A 19,450-nucleotide genomic window follows, 5' to 3' on the forward strand; every position below is an offset into this window, starting at 1 on the left:
TGGAGCAGTGGGACCGGGTAGCCAACTGGTCGGTGCTGATACACTCGGATCCCCCAAGCTTCTAGTTGTAGTTCTTCGCTGAGGATTCTCTCTGCTAGCTCTGGTGTTGCCCGTTTGGTCTTAGTTGCCTCTTGGTCCGAGAGATGTTTGAAGGTTTCAAATTCTACTGACAGCAGATCTCCTGATTGCTTTTAGAATTTGAAGAATGTTGCCACGGTATAGGGTGTCCCTTCTTCCTTTTGACTTGTTCTCGGGGACAAACAGGATTATTTGTGACGTGGGTTGCTGACATTAGTTTGCTGGATTTCTGCTGCCTGGCCTCTTGCTGCCTTGCTCTTCGGTTGAGAGTTTTGTTTGGATTGTTTCTGCTTTATTGTCCTTGCCGGGGGTTCACTCTCTGTGGTTAGTTTGGTCTTCGACATTGGGTAGTGGAGTAGTGATTGTTTCAATTTTCGCTTCTAAGTTAGGTTGTAGGGCCGAGGGTTGGTGTTGGTTGATGTCACATACCACAGGGTGTCTGCCCGTTGTGGGGTCATCGCTACCATTTATGCTAGGCTTATGACTGCAGGTCGCTTTTTCCTGATGGTTTATTGGGTGTTGATTGTGATCCTTGGGGTAGTCCTCTACTATTCGTACTGGGCTTCTTGGTATCTGGATGTTGGTTAAGCCCTGGTCCTACTATTCGGTTTTTGGTGTGCCGGATTCTTTGAGCTCCTGCGGAGTGCCGTTCTGGGGGTTTGGTGCTATTTGGAGGTATGATTTTATGGGTGAGTTCTTATGCCTCCCTTTCCTCCTTTGTTTCCTTCGCTGCTTGGAGGATTGGCCTTTGTTCTGCTCAGCCTTGCCTTCTTTGATTGTTTCTTCGAGTGATTTTGGGCTGCTGGTGGACACTGCCATTAGTTCTAAATGCATGGCCTCGACACACCCTGCAGATTTTGAAGGAGATGGGTTGGGTGCTTCAGGAGAACTTTTGGTTCCAGTTTCTGAGCCTTGGCCGGTCACTTGGGATATTTGGGTCATCAGGTAAGTTGCTTCTTCCTTTGTTCTTTTAGCTGGTCCTTTGCTGAGACTAAGTGAGTTACAAGTGATTTGTGGGTTGAGGTCTTGGGTGGCCGATTCTTGAGCCTCCTTATGTACCCACTTCTTTGGGCTGGTTTGGTTGTCGTTTACTGGTCTTCTAATGCTGGAATTTGCGCTGTCTCTGTCTGATTTAGAGCTTGGGCCTATAGTTTTCAAGTCAATGAGGAGATCACTCATTACTGTCGGTAGAGTGGCATTTTTTTTCCAATATTAGATGGAAGGTACAGCTTGGTGGGTGTATGGCTGCTTCGCGTTAGGCTCTTTCTATAAAGTTGTTCATATCTGAGAGTTTACTGCTGATGCTGGTAACGTGTAGTGCCAATCAGTTTAGAAGGGTGGTGGATGTCCATTTTGTCAGAATGGTATTCCAGGGCTTTGGTGGAGAGTTGCATGGTGTTTAAAAGGGAGGTCCATATTCCTGTTTCGCTTGGCTGAGTGTTAACGTCAGCCTTTTTGAGAATAATTCCCGATCCTTGGGGGACTGTTTCTTTCTTGTCCACAGATGTGTATATGGTGACCAGGTTTTCCCATTCTTACTTTGTAAGGGAAGAGATATTGATACCTCCTAGAGTTGTATCGTCTGGTTCGCCCTCCGTGTTGGCCGTTGTGTGAATTGGCTTGGGTAAGGGTACTTCAGAATGGGGTTCTGCCAGAGTGTGTTTCGGGAGCTTGTAATTTGTGCTGTTTCTGATGGGTGAGTCATCCAATGTCGTCTGCATGGCAGCAATTTCCTTCTTATTGTCTTTACATTCCAGATTGGGATTGTAATTATTGAGCTTTTGGTTACAGTCGATGTAGTTGGTGAAATAGGATTTCGGATTTTGTAGGAGAAATGTCTCTCTGGGTGCTTTTGTGTCAATTCTATCTTCAAATGGAGAAGTTGTGAGGCCTGTAAAGTGTAATACCTCTGACACTGGTGCACTAGAAGCGGGGAGTACTGTAACTGGAGGGAGGCTTAATAACTGGCTAGCCAGTACTGTGATTTCAGGCTCTAGGGGGATCCTGGATGGTTCCGTTGATAATTCCGTTTCTTCTTCTTAGAGAGACTGGGAGGCTGGTGAAAGTGTGGTTTTGTAACATGATGGCGACTATTCTAGGGCACCCCCTGTGGCTTTTTCACAATTGATTAGGGGGGTACGGTAGCTGCCGATGGTCCAGTTTCTTCTTTTAGAGCCCCTGTATTTAGATTGTTCAGCGTGTTTGTGGGGATGTGTCTTCTCTCCCCTGGTTTGGTTGGTTGGATGGACAAGCCTGGATCTGGTGGGGCTAGTAGAACTGTAACATTTTCTGGTACGCCTTTAGGGAGCTGAGGATTTAACGGAGAGGGGAGATTCCTTTGGTTGTTGGAGTAATGCTCCTGCATCTTTGATGAAGGAAAACTTAGAGTACATTTTAGGTTGGAATGTTTTTTTTCCCCTGGGGCGCAGGTTGCATCCAAGTAGTCATTATTCCAACCTCTCTTGAGTCTAGATCGAGGTCTACTAGCATAATTCCTGGTGTTCCTGGGGTACCTAGGGCCTTACGAGTGGTCTTTTCCAGTCGGGGTGATTGGAGTTTGGGAATTGCTATTGATCGGCTCGTTTGGGACCTTGGTGTTCCTACTTTTGTTTTTCCTGGAATTGGTGGTGGATGTTATGGCTCGCCTCTCCTTGCCAGCCCTCATTGTCGGCTTGGCACCTTCTACGATGGATTAGGCTGGGGTGATCAGCAGATTTCGGGTGTTTTGTCCTTTGCCGCATTTTTCCTGATAGTTTCCTAGTCGTTGACCATGTGTTGCAACACTGGGCCTGTTCAGGTCCTAGTTGGCAGTAGGTTGGCAGCTTGACGGCGATGCTGATGATGATACCGTCGGTTTGAGTTGGTTATTGGTGGCTGTTGTCAGGTCTTATACACAGTTGACAATACTTTGATTGACTTTGCTTGACTTTGGTGGACTGCCTTTGGTTCCTTTTTTTTATCCCTTTTGGCGTTTGTGAGGTCTTGGTAGATGTGTGTGGCTACCTTTTGGAGCAGTGGGGACTAGGTTTAGATTTTGGTTGAAGTAACTTCTTTGTGGTTTTGAATGTTTCAGCGTTGAAGCAGTGAAGCAAAAGGACAGTGGGGCAGTGAGGCAGTGTGGATTTTGTTTGGTTGACGAACCCCCCTCAGATTGCTTAATGCTGGTCTCTTGGTTGAGCCTTGCTGGGCCTTGCTTTTTCCTTTCTGGGCCTCAGTTAGAGTCCTGCACAGTTTGCCAGGTTGCCTGGGGTTGTCCGGAGTTGAGGCCAGAAGCCGAGGGCCGGTGAGTTGGAGGCTGGAGTGCTGGCTGAAGTACTGGCTGCTCGCCACTCTCCTGCCTGGGGAAGCAGGGCGCTCACACACACTTTTTACTGCCTGCTTTCTGACTGTATACGGACGGCTGGATTCCGCCCCGGGGGTTGCATGCCCCGGTGAACCTGCCGCTCCTGGGGACTGAGTGGCCCGGTCGGGTCTGATGGCCTGATAGCCTGTCGGACAGCCCGTAGACTTCAGTCTGCAGGGCAGTAGCAGCGGCAGGAATGGTGGGGGCAGCAGCTGCGGCGGAATGTGACTCCTCCACTTCCACTGACCAGCGGCGCTCAGCAAGGGGAGCAGAAACTGGCTGTGATATGCGATGGATGGGGTCAGACCAGTTTGTTATGTGTCACCAAGCAGAAGGTGCTGGGCAGTAGCGCAGGGACACAGAATCAAAGAGCAGGAATGATCCGGGCTGACCTGCTGAGTGAACCAGTCCCCGGGTCCCGCAGAGTCCCGCTGTCAGCAGTACGGTGGTACGATGGTTCAGACAGGGTGGGGTGGGGCTGTGGTCTGTGAAGCCGCGCTCTCTCTCCTCTTGTCGCCCGCCATCCCCCTCCACCTCTAGCCGCAGCTCAACGCAGCTCACCGTCGCTGCCGGCGTACTGGACGCTGTGTGCCATGTTACCAAACGTTGGGGGCCGCTGCCGCGCAGCCTGTGCCACTACTCTGCTTGTGCTCTTGCTCGGGCTTGTGCTCGAGCTCCTCGGGCTCCCCTAGGCTCCTTGCGGCTCTCGCAGCTTTGACTCACTTCACCGCTTGCTGCTTGCCTCACTACCGCTCGTTTGCTCGGTCTCAGCTAAACTGACTTGTGACTCGCGGCTCGACACTCCCTAGGTTCTATGTGTGAGGGGAGATAGTACTTCTGCTGACAATACTCAAAAAAAGAGTCATATGTTGTCTGTTTTGTAAATATGCTGCAATTGCTGCAAGATGTTGGTGTATAGATGAATATGGCAAGTTACATCTTTGTAAATGTGGAAGGTAGCAAATAATATTCTGGATTGAAGCATGAAGGGGATCAATTTCGTTATTGTTGCAATACATGACAAATCTTTTCTATTTAGCAGCATGGCAAGCTCTAGTAGTAGGTCTCCTGGCCTCTTTAATGATGTTCATACAGTCTTGTGGTAGGTTAAGATAACCAAACTCTAAGACTTCAGGATCAAGATCGCCAGATTCAGTTGGTTTGGGTCTGGATGTCTGATGTCTCCCTGGTTCTGCGTTAGCAGAGATGTTGTCAGACGTTGCTTTGATGTGGAATTAGGGATAGTTCTAACAGAGTTGTGTAACACGGTTGGCGTGCCCATGTGGGAGCTACTAAAAACAGTTTGAGCGACTGTTGTCGTAGCCTGCGCACTTTCTAGTGGTATGAGTGGTATTGGCAGAAAAGCTTACGCAAATCTGCCTGACCCGTTCATCCATATTGCATTGCCCTTGGACAGCGGGTATGGAAACCTGGTGGGGAAGGTTGGGCATTTTGCGTTTTCGTGTGTTGTGACGAGATCTATGTCTGGATGGCCCTACCTGTGAAAGAATGGTTGAAAAACTTGTGGATGTAGTTCCTATTCATGAATTTGTTGTGTCTGTTGACTCAACAGATCTGCTATCTGATGGTGAACTCCTGGAAGGTGCTCTTCTAGCAGATGTATGTTTTGTGGAATGGCCCATCTCCAAATGTTCTGTGCAAGCTGGGACAGTTGTAGAGAGTGTGTCTCCCCCTGTTTTTGTATATAGTACATAGCTGTCATGTTGTCTGTCCTGATTAAGACAGCTTTGTTTTGTAGTTGTACTTGGAATGTTTTGAGTGCTAAGAATATTGCTAGCAGCTGTAGATGATTGATATGGAACAATCTTTTCTTGAATGGTCAATTGGCCTTGAGTTGTATGATGTAGGAGATGGGCTCCCCATCATGTGAGAGATGCGTCTAATGTGAGTACTATCTGTGGAATAGGTTCGAGGAATGGCAGCCCCTTTGTCAAGTTTTTGGTGTTCCACCACTACAGAGAGCGATGTGTGTGGCTGTCTACCAACACCAGGTCTGTTAGTAGTCCTTGAGCCTGATTCCACTGTTGTGCTAGACATTCCTGTAATGGACGCATTTGCAGTCTTACATATGGTACAATAAAGATGCAAGATGCCAACATGCCTATTAGTCTCATGAACACTCTGGCTTATAGCGAGTGTTGATGTTGGAACTTTGTGACTAAGGCTTGAATGCTCTGTATCCTTGCTGTACTGGGATAAGCTAGAACTGTAGACGTGTTTATTGTAGCCCCTAAATACTGATGTACATGAGAGGGCTGTAGGTGCGACGTTGTGCCATTGATTGTGAACCCTAAGTTGTGCAATATTTGAATTGTCTGATGTGTGTGTTGGACACACTGATTGAATGACTTGGCTTTTATGAGCCAATCATCTAGATAAGGGAAGACATGTATTTGTTGTCTTCTGAGAAGTGCTGCTACTACTGCTAGACACTTTGTGAATGCTCTTGGTGCCGATGTGACTTCAAATGGAAGGACTTTGAATTGATAATGCTGTCCTTCCAGTACAAACCTTAGATACTTCCTGTGAGAAGGATGTATAGGAATGTGGAAGTAGGCGTCCTTTAGAACTAGTGTTGTAAGGAAATCGCCCTGTTGCAGCAATGGGGGCACTTGTTGTAAAGTGATAATATGAAAATGATCTGATTGTATATATTGATTGAGGGGCCTAGGGTCGAGAATTAGCCTCAGTGTCCCGTCCTTTTTGGGTATTCGAAAATACAGCGAGTAAACCCCTGTTCCTTGATGTTGTAAAGGAACTATTTCTATTGCGTCCTTTTGAAGGAGTGATAGGACTTCTTGTTTGAGCAGAGTAGGTTGTTCTGCAGACATTGGACGCTGCCTGGGTGGTATGTGTGGCGGGCTAGCTGTAAGTTCGAGGCAGTAACCAAACTGGATAATTTGTTTTACCCACCTGTGTCTTGTACTGGAATTTCAGACAGGTAGGAACTGTGTTAATCAGCCCCCCACAGGAGTGGAATGCTGTTGGGGGAGCCGAGGGAAGTCACTGTTTTGTGGTGGAAGAGGTTTGATTACTGTTGTTACCCTAACCTCTTCTCTTGTTGTTGTTGCCTCTATATCCTCCTCTAAAATATCCTTTGCTAGAGGATGTTTGTGTATTGGACTTGAAGAAATCTCTATTGTCTGCTCCAGTTTGCTTGGAACCTCCTCCTTAGAAGGAGCGATAAAAGGAGCCTCTAGTTTGTGTGGACTGCAAAGCTCCCATAGATTTGGCTGTATCTGTATTTTTTCATTTTCTCAAGCACTGTGTCTACCTCTGGTCCAAACAATTGATGTTGGTTAAATTGCTGATTAAAGATGGTAGTTTGCACTTCCTGCTTAAATCCTGACATGCGTAGCCACGCATGATGTCTAAGTAAGACACTGCTGTTTACATCTCTAGATGCAGTGTCTGCTACATCAAGTTCACACTTGAATTAGGCATTTGAAATTAACTTGCCTCCTTGTATAAGGTTGTTTGCCTGCGCCTTATATTGTTCAGGTAGACGTTGTTGTAGTTTTTCTAACTGGTCATAATGAACCATGGCGTATCTTGCAAGGAGGGCTTGTGTGTAGCTATACGCCTTGTATTGGTAACCTGTGAAGCTATTCTTTTGCCTGAAGCATCTATCACCTTAGATTCTTTATCAGGAGGAAGTGCTTCACCTGACGACTGTGAGTTTGCCCACTTTCTGGCATTATAAACAACTAATGAATCTAAGGGTAGTTGTCCTTTAATGTAGGCTGAATCCCCAGGAGCAGTCCTGTATTTTTTTTCAATTCTAGGATTTAAGATCCTAGATCGTACAGGATCTTTAAATACCTCTGGATCATGTTTGATGACCCCTTTAATCATAGGAAGAAATTGAACAGACCTTTGCGATTGTTCAAATGTATCTAACAAAAAACTTTCCTCTGCCTCATCTGAATGCATAGTGACTCCATGGTAAATGGCAGCCCTGTTTAACAAGTGCCCGAAACTAATATTATCTTCTGGTGGAGAAGGTTTTGATGGATATGACTGTGGGTCAGGAATATCTGGCACATCTTGTGGATTTGCGTACTCTCAGTCTGGATCATCAATGGTGTATGAAAAAGGCTCATCTGTGTCTTTCCCTCCCCCTAAGCTGTACACATCATCATTTTGAGGTGAATGTGAAGAATGAAGAAGAGAGTGTTCAGGAGAAATTTGAGGTGAATTGTTAAGAGGAACAGGAGATGAAGGAGAAGGAGGTATAGGAGAAGAAGGGTGCATAGGAGTTGTGGCAGAGTCCTTCTTCTTGACAGGCACTGCAGGTGTAGGTGCTGTATCTGACTTCTTCTTCCTGTGTGGTGTAGTGGATACAGCACCTGTTTTTGGGCCAATATAGATCTTCTACGAGGTCTCCTCTATTACTTCCTAGCGCTTGGACTCCCCTGGGCAGCAATTTGCGATCTATAAATTTACCTTCACTTCACTTCACTTCTTTTGTAGAGGATCAGGTTGAAAAAGTTCTTCTCTTTGCGGAACCTTTGATGGCACCGATGTTTTCGGTTCCGGGCGTGGATGCTCCTTGTCTTTAGCCTTAGGAGTTGTTACTGTGTCCTTTGGCGTAGATTTCAGCACCAAAGGTGTTGTTTCCGGAGTCGTAGGCTGTTTCGAGGGCTCGATGGCAGGGCTTTCGAAGTTTTTTTTCGGTTGCGACTGTGCCCAGGAGGCGGAGTGTTGACCTTTGCCTTCGATTTAGGTGCTGTGTATGGGGCATGGGCAGTGGCACTCATGTGCTAACCTAATGGTATGGAGTCATCTTAGTCGTCTGCCTCTGATACGACGATTTGGAGATCATCGGAATCTTCCTCGGGAACGAGCGGACCCTCTTCGTCGAAGATATCCACTGGTTCCGGAGCTGATCTCTGCATGTCGTGTCGACGGGCCCTCAGATCTCGAATGGTTTTCTTGGATGGAAAGGACATGCCGGCTGTACAGCTGGATTTGTCGTGTTCTGACGATAAGCACAGGTTACAGACCTCGTGGTGGTCACTGTGTGGAAACTTTGCTCCACCTTTGGGGCACCTTTTGAATGGCGTCCTTTCCAGGAGGTGTTAGCCTTATGGCATGGATAGGTCCAACGGCCCATGCCGATGACCGGAATCGAGTTGACAAATTCTAGATGAAGTTTTCTGATATCGAAAGTAGTTAGGTGAAGTTTGACTAAGTTTTACCCTTCGAAATACTTGAAAAGTGAATTTCGATCCGGAGCAGAAAAATGTCATCCGACCCCAGTGGCGGGAAAAAAAACAATCTAAGAATGGAGCCGATGACCATGCGCACTATCGTCCAAGGGAGGAGTCTCCTATCTCGTGACTACAAAAGTCTTCTTCCAAGACGACAACAACATGCAATCATCCAAGCCCAACACAAGGTGGCGATCTAATGCAAAGTGTAGAATCTGCAGCTCATATGCCTCGAACATATATTCTACTACCTACTAATTTAGATCTTTTAATATTTTGCATTTCTGTACATCATTTTATAAATGTTTTAAAAATGTTACAAATTCATTTGATTTGAAAATAAGCTAATAGTAAATTTCAATCTTCTTTTCCTTCATTATGGCCGAACACTGCAGCAAGACAGCTTGGAAAGCTATCCTACTATCTGTGTATTGCTTGCTCCACTGTTTTTACATTTCGAACTTGTGGGGTACACTGAAGAGCTGTGTATCCCTAAGGGCAACTCCTTTATACATTTTTCTGTAAATAGAATGTTTGCCAACTGCAATATATAGCAGGTAATCTGGTTTCAAAGCTATTTCAGAAAGAGTTACAGAGGGAATTTAAAAAAATCTAATTAAGCAACATACTCGAGTAGTCCAATTATATTGCTCCCTTATAAATCCTCAATTTTATAACAAACCTACTGACCTTTTGATCAAAGAATCTGCCACTGCCATTTTTTGTTGACTGTAGTCATTATTGAAACTGCAGTTATATACCTAACAGTGTAGTACACAGAGGTGCTGCCATGTATAAGTACAAAAGTACAAAAAGGTTATGAGCGGAACAGGTTCAAACATGGCATGCGTATTCACTGGGCTACATTTTCATCATTGTCTTCATTGCCAGTCATAGCCAAAGTCCTCTTTCTTGTAATTCAATCTAACCATCTCTGCTAATCGAGGGTAACTGGAATCATGTGCCAGTCAAGAACCAATTCATGCAGGTAGCTCGAGCTCCTGCATGGATCTGTGAGACAGTTTTTCTAAATGTATCTGACTTTATCACTAAACTGTTGAGAATATCATAATTTGTTTTTCAGGAATGTTTTAAATTGATTTTTAACATAGTTACCATTGGTTGGACGGGCGGGGAGAGTTTAGATTATCCCAAAATTACCTCAGCATTAGTTTGTCTTCCCGGTCCACCTTGAGTTTTCCCACTTGCACCATATCGAGTAAGGAGATAGCAGGCTAGTTTATCACTCCTTCTACTGCACCCACGGCTTGATAAGCAGATGATGATGGGGACGTGCACTGGACGCACATACCGGTGCACCTCTAGCGTGGGATAGACAAGCCCGGCTGTGCTCGGAATACGCTCAGCGCAGCCATGCTGCCCGGCAACAACCAGATTCAGCTTCTTTCTGTAGTTACTCCCAAGATGTACTCATGGCTCTAAGGCTGGCTGGTAAGTTTCATTGCAATAAGGCAATAGCCCCTCTCTATTTGTAGCATGACTGGTTTTGAACCCACTGTAATTTTTCTCTAAACCCCAATTGATAAAAGCCACTGAGAAATGTAAAAGTCCAGTGGACAAGAAAAGAACGTCTAATCATAGTCTACACTGTTCGCTTATTAATTCATAATATTAATCAAAAATGAATTCTTTGATTTCATACAAACACATAGTGCCATATGTAGGTAATTACATTTTACTGATTCTCAAATACCTAATTTTACAGATTCTGTATTTCAGAATCGGTAAATGGTATGTAGCAAAACATTCTGTAAATATTACCGAATCGGTAATATCTGGTATTTTAGAATCGGTATTTACTGATTCGTTAATTCCTATAGGCCTGGTAAATAATGATTCGGTAAATACAGAATCGGTAAATACCGATTCTGTATTTACCGAATCATCACCTACATTGGAAATAGCTCAATACCGGTCGGTAAGCCTGAAATTTACCGAATTTGGGGTTTACCGCGCGATAATGAGCCACCTACATCGGGCCCATAATCTTGAATTAATTTTCATCACTGAGACTTGGGTGCATGATAGTTCTTCCAAGATTTAGCCCATGCCTTCCCAGCCGACTATGCTCACTTGAGGCTTGATAGAACAGGGAAAAGGGCTGTGAACTGGCTCTTGTTTTTAAAAAAATATCTTAAGTGCACTTCCCTAAAGGTGTGTTTGTACAAAGGTCTTGAAGTCATGCTTTTTAAGTGCTGCCACAATGATCATGACTCGTTTAATGGACTGCTAATTTGTCGTCCCCAGGACCGAGAGCACATTTTCCAGAAGCTATAGGACGAGTGCTGCATACAAAGGTTTAATTCGAGGACTTTACAGTACTTTAATTTTCATATGGGAAGCTCCAAAGACAGAGATACCTGTGAATTGATCGATATGAGTAGCCTTGGTCTAATTCAAAATGTAACTGTTTCTTCCCACTCGGATTTTCATACACTAGATGGGATTTTTACTTATAAACCAGCCTTAATTTTCTTAGATTAGTGCTGTTGACTCAGTAAATTATGCTGCTGTGATATTTTCATCCGACGAATGCTTCTAAGTAAGCATGGGCGGATTTTGTGGATTCGCGATCCGCGAATTTGCAGATTCGCAATCCGCAAAAATCCGCGAATTCCCGCGGATTTACGCATGTTTTTTTTTTGTGTTCGCACTGGTTTCTGCCAGTTCGTGAGAGTTTTTGTACAATTTCGCAAACGCGAACTTACCTGTCGGGTCGCAAGTTTTGCGAACTTGTGGTTTCTACGTGTCCAGCCTGTTTGCGACCCTCTTCTTCATCACTGCCACCTTCTGTCACCACTGCCACTCTCTGGTTCACCCATGCCACCCTCTGGCTCACCCATGCCACCCTCTGGTTGACCAGTGTACATTATTGTGGCAAAGCAAAGCACACCTTCCCTGCCTCAAGTGACCTGAATTAATTTGGGGCTGATTAATGTGTCACAGAATATTTTTTTAGCTGGCACCTGCTTCCTTAGTGCTTCCTGATTAATGTTGTGCATGAACTTGTGCACCTGCTAAGTGCTTTAATTTTTGCAAAATTAGTTACAACACCTGCCCTGCCCCAACTGACATTAATGAATTAGGGGCTGATTAATGTGTCACTGAATTTGAACTTCCAGCCAGGCTCCTGCTTGTCTCCCTTAGCTGTTATTCAGGACCTTTGTGGCATACGTGTAACTATTCTGAGGGTCAGAGCAGGGTCACACAATAGTTGCAAGTAGGCAACTGAACTCTGGAAGGGCCCCTCAGGAAGCACTAAAGGAAATGGCTTCTAATGATGAGCTTGTACTTTTGAACCTGGTAAGTAGTTTCAGTTTTCAAAAAATAGATTTTCTGCAATTTAGCGCTTATTCGCGGGGCTCGAATAAGCGCGAAATTGAACTGGGAAGCCGCGAATAGTGCGAGCAAGCAATAAAATCCGCCGCTCGCAGATTTGCGGATTTTCGGTAAATTCGCGGGAATTTGCGGATTGCGGATTTACCAAAAATCCGCAAAATCCGCGAACGGAACAGATTTTTCTCCCATGCTTACTTCTAAGGCTGTTTATTACCTGAATCCTTGAAAAGGCAATCAATAAAGAACTTACCATATTCCTTGAATTGAACATTCTATTGGATCATTCTTAGTTCGCGTTTCACCGCCAACACAGTACTGAACTGGCCCTAAATATTGCTGCATAGGAACTAAGGGCATCGGTCAATGGGGGGAACTATACAGTGCTCACCCTTTTTGATCTTTTGGCAGCATTCGACACGGTCAATCATAAGATTTTGACTCACTGAGTTGAATCTTTTTGCATCAGTGGCTCAGCCCTATAATTATTAGCCTTCTTTCTCATAGATATACTGCAGTCAGTATCTTTGGACGGATACTGCTCAGATTCTTTTTCTCTCCCTTGTGGGGTTCCACAGGAAACATCTCTGACCCCGACCCTGTTAAATTTTACGTCACTCTGCTTGCCAACTCATCAATGTCCATTGATGTATGGGAGTCATGAGGCTGGGAGGGAAATCTATTTTAAATGTCGATCAAGATCACATATCTATTACTAGTACCACCCTTGATATTCAAGATTAATGTTGCAAGTGTTCATCCATACATTTGGGAATACATTGCAGCAAAAGAATTGAATAATTCCAGTTCCCTGACTGTAGGTAGATGATTCAACATTCATAGCAGTGAAGAGCCGTAACCATTGTAGCAGTCATGCATCCAAATATCTCAAAAGTGTTTTCTATCTCCTGCAATCTGCAATGACATTCACTGATTCTCCAATGTAAGTAGTTTGGAGGGTTTTCAAATAAAACATGGGACATATTTTCAAGAACGGTGTTAAAATTATCACCATTTTAGCAGCAGGAAACTGCCGCTAAAGCGTCAATAATGGGCTTGATAATATGCCCTTGTGAATTTCAATAGAAGCCCATGTTCACACGAGTACCTGAGCTTCTACTGGAATTCTTTACTTTAGCAGCAGTTTCCCGCTGTTAAAGCAGCGATCATTTTTAACACCATTCTTGATAATATGCCCTATGTTTTTTCTCCTCCAGATAAAAACAATTAATAACTTACAAATATATTGACTGCTGAAATAAGTTACTTGTAACCTTAACACAATCTGACACAGATCTATTTTCAATATCAGATGTTTGTGACTTGTATACTCTATTCACAATAAACAAATCCAGTACATTTGAACCAATTGACCAATATTTAGAGAGCTGCTGTGTAGTGTAGTTTGAAAGGTTCAGTATAGCTCTGTAATAACCAGAGGTGCATTACAAATATTGAAGTTATGTTTTGATCTCCCAAATTCCCAGAGCCACATATACTTCTAAGTTTAGTTTTTTAAATTAAACAAACATGATATTCCCTTTTTATAATAAAATGAATTTCTATTCCAAGTCACAGATCCTCAATGAAGTTTGTTATTGTGACTGGATCTAAATGAAAGCGTACTAATAATATGAAATGTACAATAGTACTCCGGGGACCTCATTTAAGACAGACTGTCATGCCGCACACAATTTTCTTCAGGACAATGGGTATTCCATAGAGAAGATCTGGATCACCTTTTCAGATATTCAAAGAAACCATTAAGTATACAAAGTAGGTGTTTTGTTGTTACTGTATTTAATGTGATTAGAGTAAAAATGTGGCCGAATCCAGCAGCAGAGGACATTAGAAGGACCCACCAGTTTTATACCTTTCATGAGTGTATTTCCATTATTATGTTTAATTAACCATTCTAAAACAGCCATGAACACATCAGTAACTAACTGTTTTTGAAAAGTAATTTGTTATGTAAAATGTAATCCTGACAGATATCTTAGACTCAAAAAGGTATTTCCAATTTTAACTATAAATACACTTTTATTTAATGTCTCATATCACACTCCTGCCATTTCCTATCACTGGAAATCACATCTGTAACATTGACCAATTAATTGGGTTTGCAAACTGCAGAACACAGTACTGAACAAGCGAGGGACATATTTATTCATTTAAAATGTGGTGAATTTCTTGTTTTTCTATATTACATGTGCCATAGGCTACCGCTGAGTGCATAATTGGATCATTCAATCCCTAATATATTAGTAAATAGAGTGCAACTGATAAACTTTCATTGGTCGGAGAAGAGTCTTTAACTGTTTGCAGGCCTGTGAGGCACTCAATGGGTCTAGCTTTAAGACAGAGAGTCTGCTCCTGGATCAGAGGATGTATGCCATTAGTTTTACGAGCTGATGTGAAATGGGCCAACAGTAAAACCAAGCCGGATAAATGACTTTAATTATTAGAAGGGTCATATTTTTCTACCTGCCTTTGTGAAAGTAACCAAAATAGTTCATTTTAGAGAACTAACAGAACAAGTTTGTTCTTTGGTTTCCACGTTGTCTTCCCGGTTGATTTGATACAAATTAAGAAGTATTCAAAGCCAAACCTCCCTGTACCTTATGGATAGCATAGTGGAGGCCTTTGTGTCAGTAGTTTCTGAAGTGGATTTGTTCTGTACTCCAGAAATAGGGGAATTCACTGTCCAACTCTAGTCAATATTTTAATACTACAACATAGCCTCAACTATTTTATAACAAAAAGGAAATTGAGAAAAAAGACTTCCTTTTCTTAGCACCTTACCGTTCGTAGCAGCATCCTTTTTCATAGCACTGCTCTTTGGTGATGCCCTCGTAGCAGCAATTGACTCTTCATTTTGGTTCAATGACACATTTTTTACTGGAAAACATGTTTGATAACGTTTACTTAAAAAAATACATTTTGCAATCACAGCCTCATAAGTAAAACTGCATTTACTTTTATTTAATTGGGCTGCTTACTTTTTAGATTTACAAGATTGAAATAAAGTTAAAGACGATGATGAAAACTGCAGATTGTCTATCAAAATCCATGAAGTCATACTCTATTGTAGATCTGTTAACATGATTCAGAGATTAAGTAACAGACAATTGATCCACCATTGTGGTTCATTTTCATTCTCTGCCAAGACAGAGTTGGAATCTCCATTAAAGACAGAGTTGTCCTGCATCAGTAGCTGATTGTTCACCTAAGCAGATCTAAGCACTATCGACACCTCAATGGGAAATCCACAGAAGTCGTCCCCTGCCAGTGGATTTTCTACTCTAGTGGAATTTCCATGTAAAAAAGTGGACACTTAAGATGCACCTGCAAGTGGGAGGGCACTGCCAATGACTGCATGTCTACTCTGCCTGATATGCTGGGTGTAGTAGATTATACCAATCCTTAAGTGAACGTTTACTGCCTTTGTGCATCAGAGTGCCACAGTAATGACTCCAACAGATATAGTGGGCCATACATCAATTAGATCAGGCAACTATTAACCCCTTCAGTGCTGATGACGAGCCCAGGCTCGTCATGTAGCACGGTGCTCGTGTGCTCATGACGAGCCTGGGCTCGTCATGAGCCGTGGAACGCTCACACGCGGGGCTAATTCCCCCGCTGTGCTGAGCGTTCCATTGCGCGGGTGGGTTCATGACGAGCCCAGGCTCGTCATGAGCACACGAGCACCGTGCTGCATGACGAGCCTGGGCTCATCATCAGCACCCCCTGCTCCCCGCACCGCGGGGGAATTAGCCCCGCGGCGAAGGGGTTAAACAACTACTTTTATCATCATTTACTCAACAATGACACCATGTTTGAAGCAGCTAGTGTATTTTATGTGGTGGATTATCAACACCCCGCAGCACCACAAATTGACTACGCAGCTAGAGGTCCATGAAGGTAATCAACCATTCCCTGGCAGTTTTCATTGACTTCCCTTCTCCAAAGAATACCAAAAGTCCATGACATAAGTGCAATCATACATTGGTTTAGAAATCTGCTGAAAAGCACTCCTTACAATGTACACATACTTTACAGTAATATCCAGAGCAAACAAGTGCCACAATAATTGGCAGAAAAGTGAGATGGACTGTTTCAGGGAATGTATAGTGTTTTAATTATATATCAGATTCAGTTGCACTCATTACTTTACATTCATATTCCACAAGCCCACATTGCACGGATGTTTTATTGAATCCTAATTTTCATTAAGATTTTTCCTCATTCAAACTGTCTTTCTCTTTCTAAATATATTGCTCAAAATCTTATGAATATTTACATGAGATCATCTGACAAAGCTGTTTTGGGGGTTTTGTGTTACATCAATGTAGCATACAATGCTTGGTTAGTTAAATGGCATATATAAAAGCATGGAACGTTTACACATACTAAGACACAGCAGCCCCAAAGTTCAACTACAGTTGAAATTTGATGGGGTAATGCAAAGTTCAGCAGGAAAATCTACCTTCTTGAATCTGTGGTCTAAGTTCAGCAAAGGTAAATGTGAATTACTATGATTGTTGTTCTATTCTAGATGATTTTGAAGCACAAATAACAGGAAATTCCAAGTGCTCTGTTTGCAGACGCTTTGGGACAGATTTACCAATGGCTTCAGTTGCCCTTGATTCAAACCAAGTCCTTGAAGCCCCTACGATAAATTTACTAAGCCACACATTTCAATGCCTTGCACTATCTTGTGCAAAAAGAACAATTGATGTACAGAATGCAGAACAATGGGGCTTATTCACAGCGCTAACTTACGACAAAATCCTAAACGTACTACTTTTGGTATTCACAGAAGGCATTTAGTAGTCTTAAATTAGGATTTTGTGTTAAGTTAGGATTTTGCCCTAAGTTAGGATTTTGTTTTAAGTTAGGCTTTTTTTAAGTTAGTATTTTGTCCTGAGTTAGGACTTTGTCTTAAGTTAGGTTTGTGTCCTAAATTAGGCGTTTTGTCTTAAGTTTGGATTTTGTCTTGAATTAAGATTTTGTCCTAAATTAGGATTTTGTCTGAAATTAGGATTTTGTCTTGAATTAGGAATTTGTTTTAAGTAAAATTTAAGACAAATTTAAGTTCATCTTAAATTTTCACCCCTCATCAGCCAGGATAGCTTGATTCCAGTGGCAGAGTGAGCCCAGGACCAACGTCTGGGCATACCCATCCACTAGCGGGAACAAATGCATAAAGAACAATTGATGGACAGAATGCCCTATGTTTGCTTTATTCGCCCAAAGTTAGCAGCATGTGCCCAGACATGGGTCCCTTGCTCACTTTGCCACTGGATTCAAGCTAACCTGGCTGATTAAGGGTGTTACCCAGAAACCGGTCCCAGGATGTTTGCTTCCGGTTCAAGGAAGACCTGGCTTGGCAGTTTGGGCTTGACTGTTCCCATGAGGCACAGGGTAAAGATTTATTTGCATATAGGTGGATCTGAACTGAGGTGGTAAAGTGAGCTACAGAATGAGGATGGATTCAACCCAAATCTTTGACTGGGTGTGAGCATCTGAAAAGTGTCAGTGCTCCATCCACCATCTCCTTGTGTTTGCTTTGTTTGCATTAAGTTGGCAGGGTATGCCCAGACGTGGGTCCCTTGTTCACTTTACCACTGGATTAAATCTAGCCTGGCTGATGAAGGGTTTTACCCAGAAACCTGTCTCAGGATGCTTGTTTTCACTTTAGGAAAGACCTGGCTTGGCAGTTCAGGCTGGACTGTTCCCATGAGGCACAGGGTCAAGAATTATTTCCATATAGCTGGGTCTAAACTGAGGTGACAAATTGAGCTAAAGACTGATGATGGATTCAACCCAGATCTGTGACTGGGAGTGAGTTTCTGAAAAGTTTCAGCGCGAGGTTCATCATCTCCACTGAGGCTTTCCATAGATGGATGGTGGATTTTCGAATCCATGCACCGGATGATTTTGGCACATTTTTACATTTTCATACAGAGATAAAGTGGAGGAATGTAGCAAACTAATAAGCCATCTAAGGTTAACAAACAGAAATATATTTATTTCTCCTCATGACTTCCCTTTGCTATGTTTGATGCATTCCGTATCACATATATTGAAAATGAAAATGCCTTTGAGGATTGTTTTGTGCAGGAAGGTGCCCCTTCAGACAGATAAACATTCCTTGCTGAAAAGCAGGCACACTTCAAATAATGCCTTCATTGGTCCCATGCCCCACATAGTGAGCAAGCAAATGTAGGCAGCTGAAATGCACCACATCTTTGTATAAATGGTGCTTTAATGATGTCTACATATAACGTAATGAAGCCACTTAGTTGCCTTGATGCACTACATGAAATGTTTATAAATCTGAACCTTTGATCCTGTCGGAGAAAGAAGCCAGACTTATTATTTAATTTTCTAATGTGTTTCTCCCAGTTTAAAACTAGTATTATTAAAGATGTGGACTCTATGGGGTTAAATGCAAAGTGATATTGAGTAACTAGTGTGGTACTTCTCCAGTACTCATTTATACAGGCACATTTACATTTGCACTGAAACACTCAAAACTGGAATAAAAATGAAATATTTACTCTATATTTTCGTGCCCAAAAGTCTTTTTTGACTCAGCCCCACTTTTGATGTGTTTGAGTCACTAACTGATATTGAATGTGAATATCCCCATCTTTAGAACTTGGCTATGACTAATGTTTATAATACAAGGAACTGGTTCACGTGTAGAGACTTAAAATTAATACTGAAACGTGACAGCCATCAGTTTCGCGTGAGGTTTGTTAAAGGAGTGCAGCAAGCTGATGGGAAATTAGTTTAACCCTTCAGAAATGGGCCATCAACAAAAGGTTTAGAGCCAGATTTACAATAGATTATTACATGTGTAAATGGGTTTTAAACCCGTCTGCTCATGCATAAAAAAACGGTAGCCCATGTTCTAACCCTATTTTGCGAGTCGCTAATTAAATAGCGACTCACAAATTAGGGTTAGTGACTCACTATTAGGAAGGTGAGTTCCTAGGGCGTCTCTTCATAATAGCAAGTCTGAATCCTATGTAAGAACGTTTTGAGACCGCAACTGTGGTTGCAACACACTCGCAGTTTACCTCCGTCTTCGAGAGGACCCCAGGGGACCCCTTCCCCTTTGTGAATGTATGTGCAAACACGTGTGTTTTATGCATTCTGTCTTCATTTAGGAAAATGGGCTGCGTTAAAAAAAAAAAATACTGCTTAACTTAAAAGCAGTCCAAGACGAGGAGGTCTGTTGACACCAGCAGGCCACGATCCCTGGGAGTGACAGCCAATCCCAATGGGGTCACAAATTGTGACAGCCTCATTAATATGTATGAAACATGATATTTGCAACCCCATTGGGAACCGCAAACAGTGTCTCAGACACTGTTGTACATTGGCAATTGTAACTCGAAATTTGGTGCAATTTGCAGCTCGCAATTGC

General features: G+C 42.9%; 1 protein-coding gene across 1 annotated transcript in view; it reads right to left on the reverse strand.

Moving 5' to 3' along the window:
* Positions 1–1,613: 1,613 nt before the first annotated feature.
* LOC147725264 (uncharacterized) overlaps positions 1,614–19,450 on the reverse strand; it is a 533,626-nt gene continuing 515,789 nt past the window's right edge. The window contains exons 26-27 of the mRNA XM_086918228.1: positions 14,815–14,910; positions 1,614–1,945 (exon numbers count right to left, since the gene is read on the reverse strand). Coding sequence (XP_086774354.1) covers positions 1,614–1,945; positions 14,815–14,910 — 428 coding nt within the window. The remainder of the gene's footprint in view (positions 1,946–14,814; positions 14,911–19,450) is intronic.

Source organism: Lissotriton vulgaris, chromosome 4_1, assembly GCF_964263255.1.
Source record: "Lissotriton vulgaris chromosome 4_1, aLisVul1.2, whole genome shotgun sequence".
Classification (NCBI taxonomy): Eukaryota; Metazoa; Chordata; class Amphibia; order Caudata; family Salamandridae; genus Lissotriton; species Lissotriton vulgaris.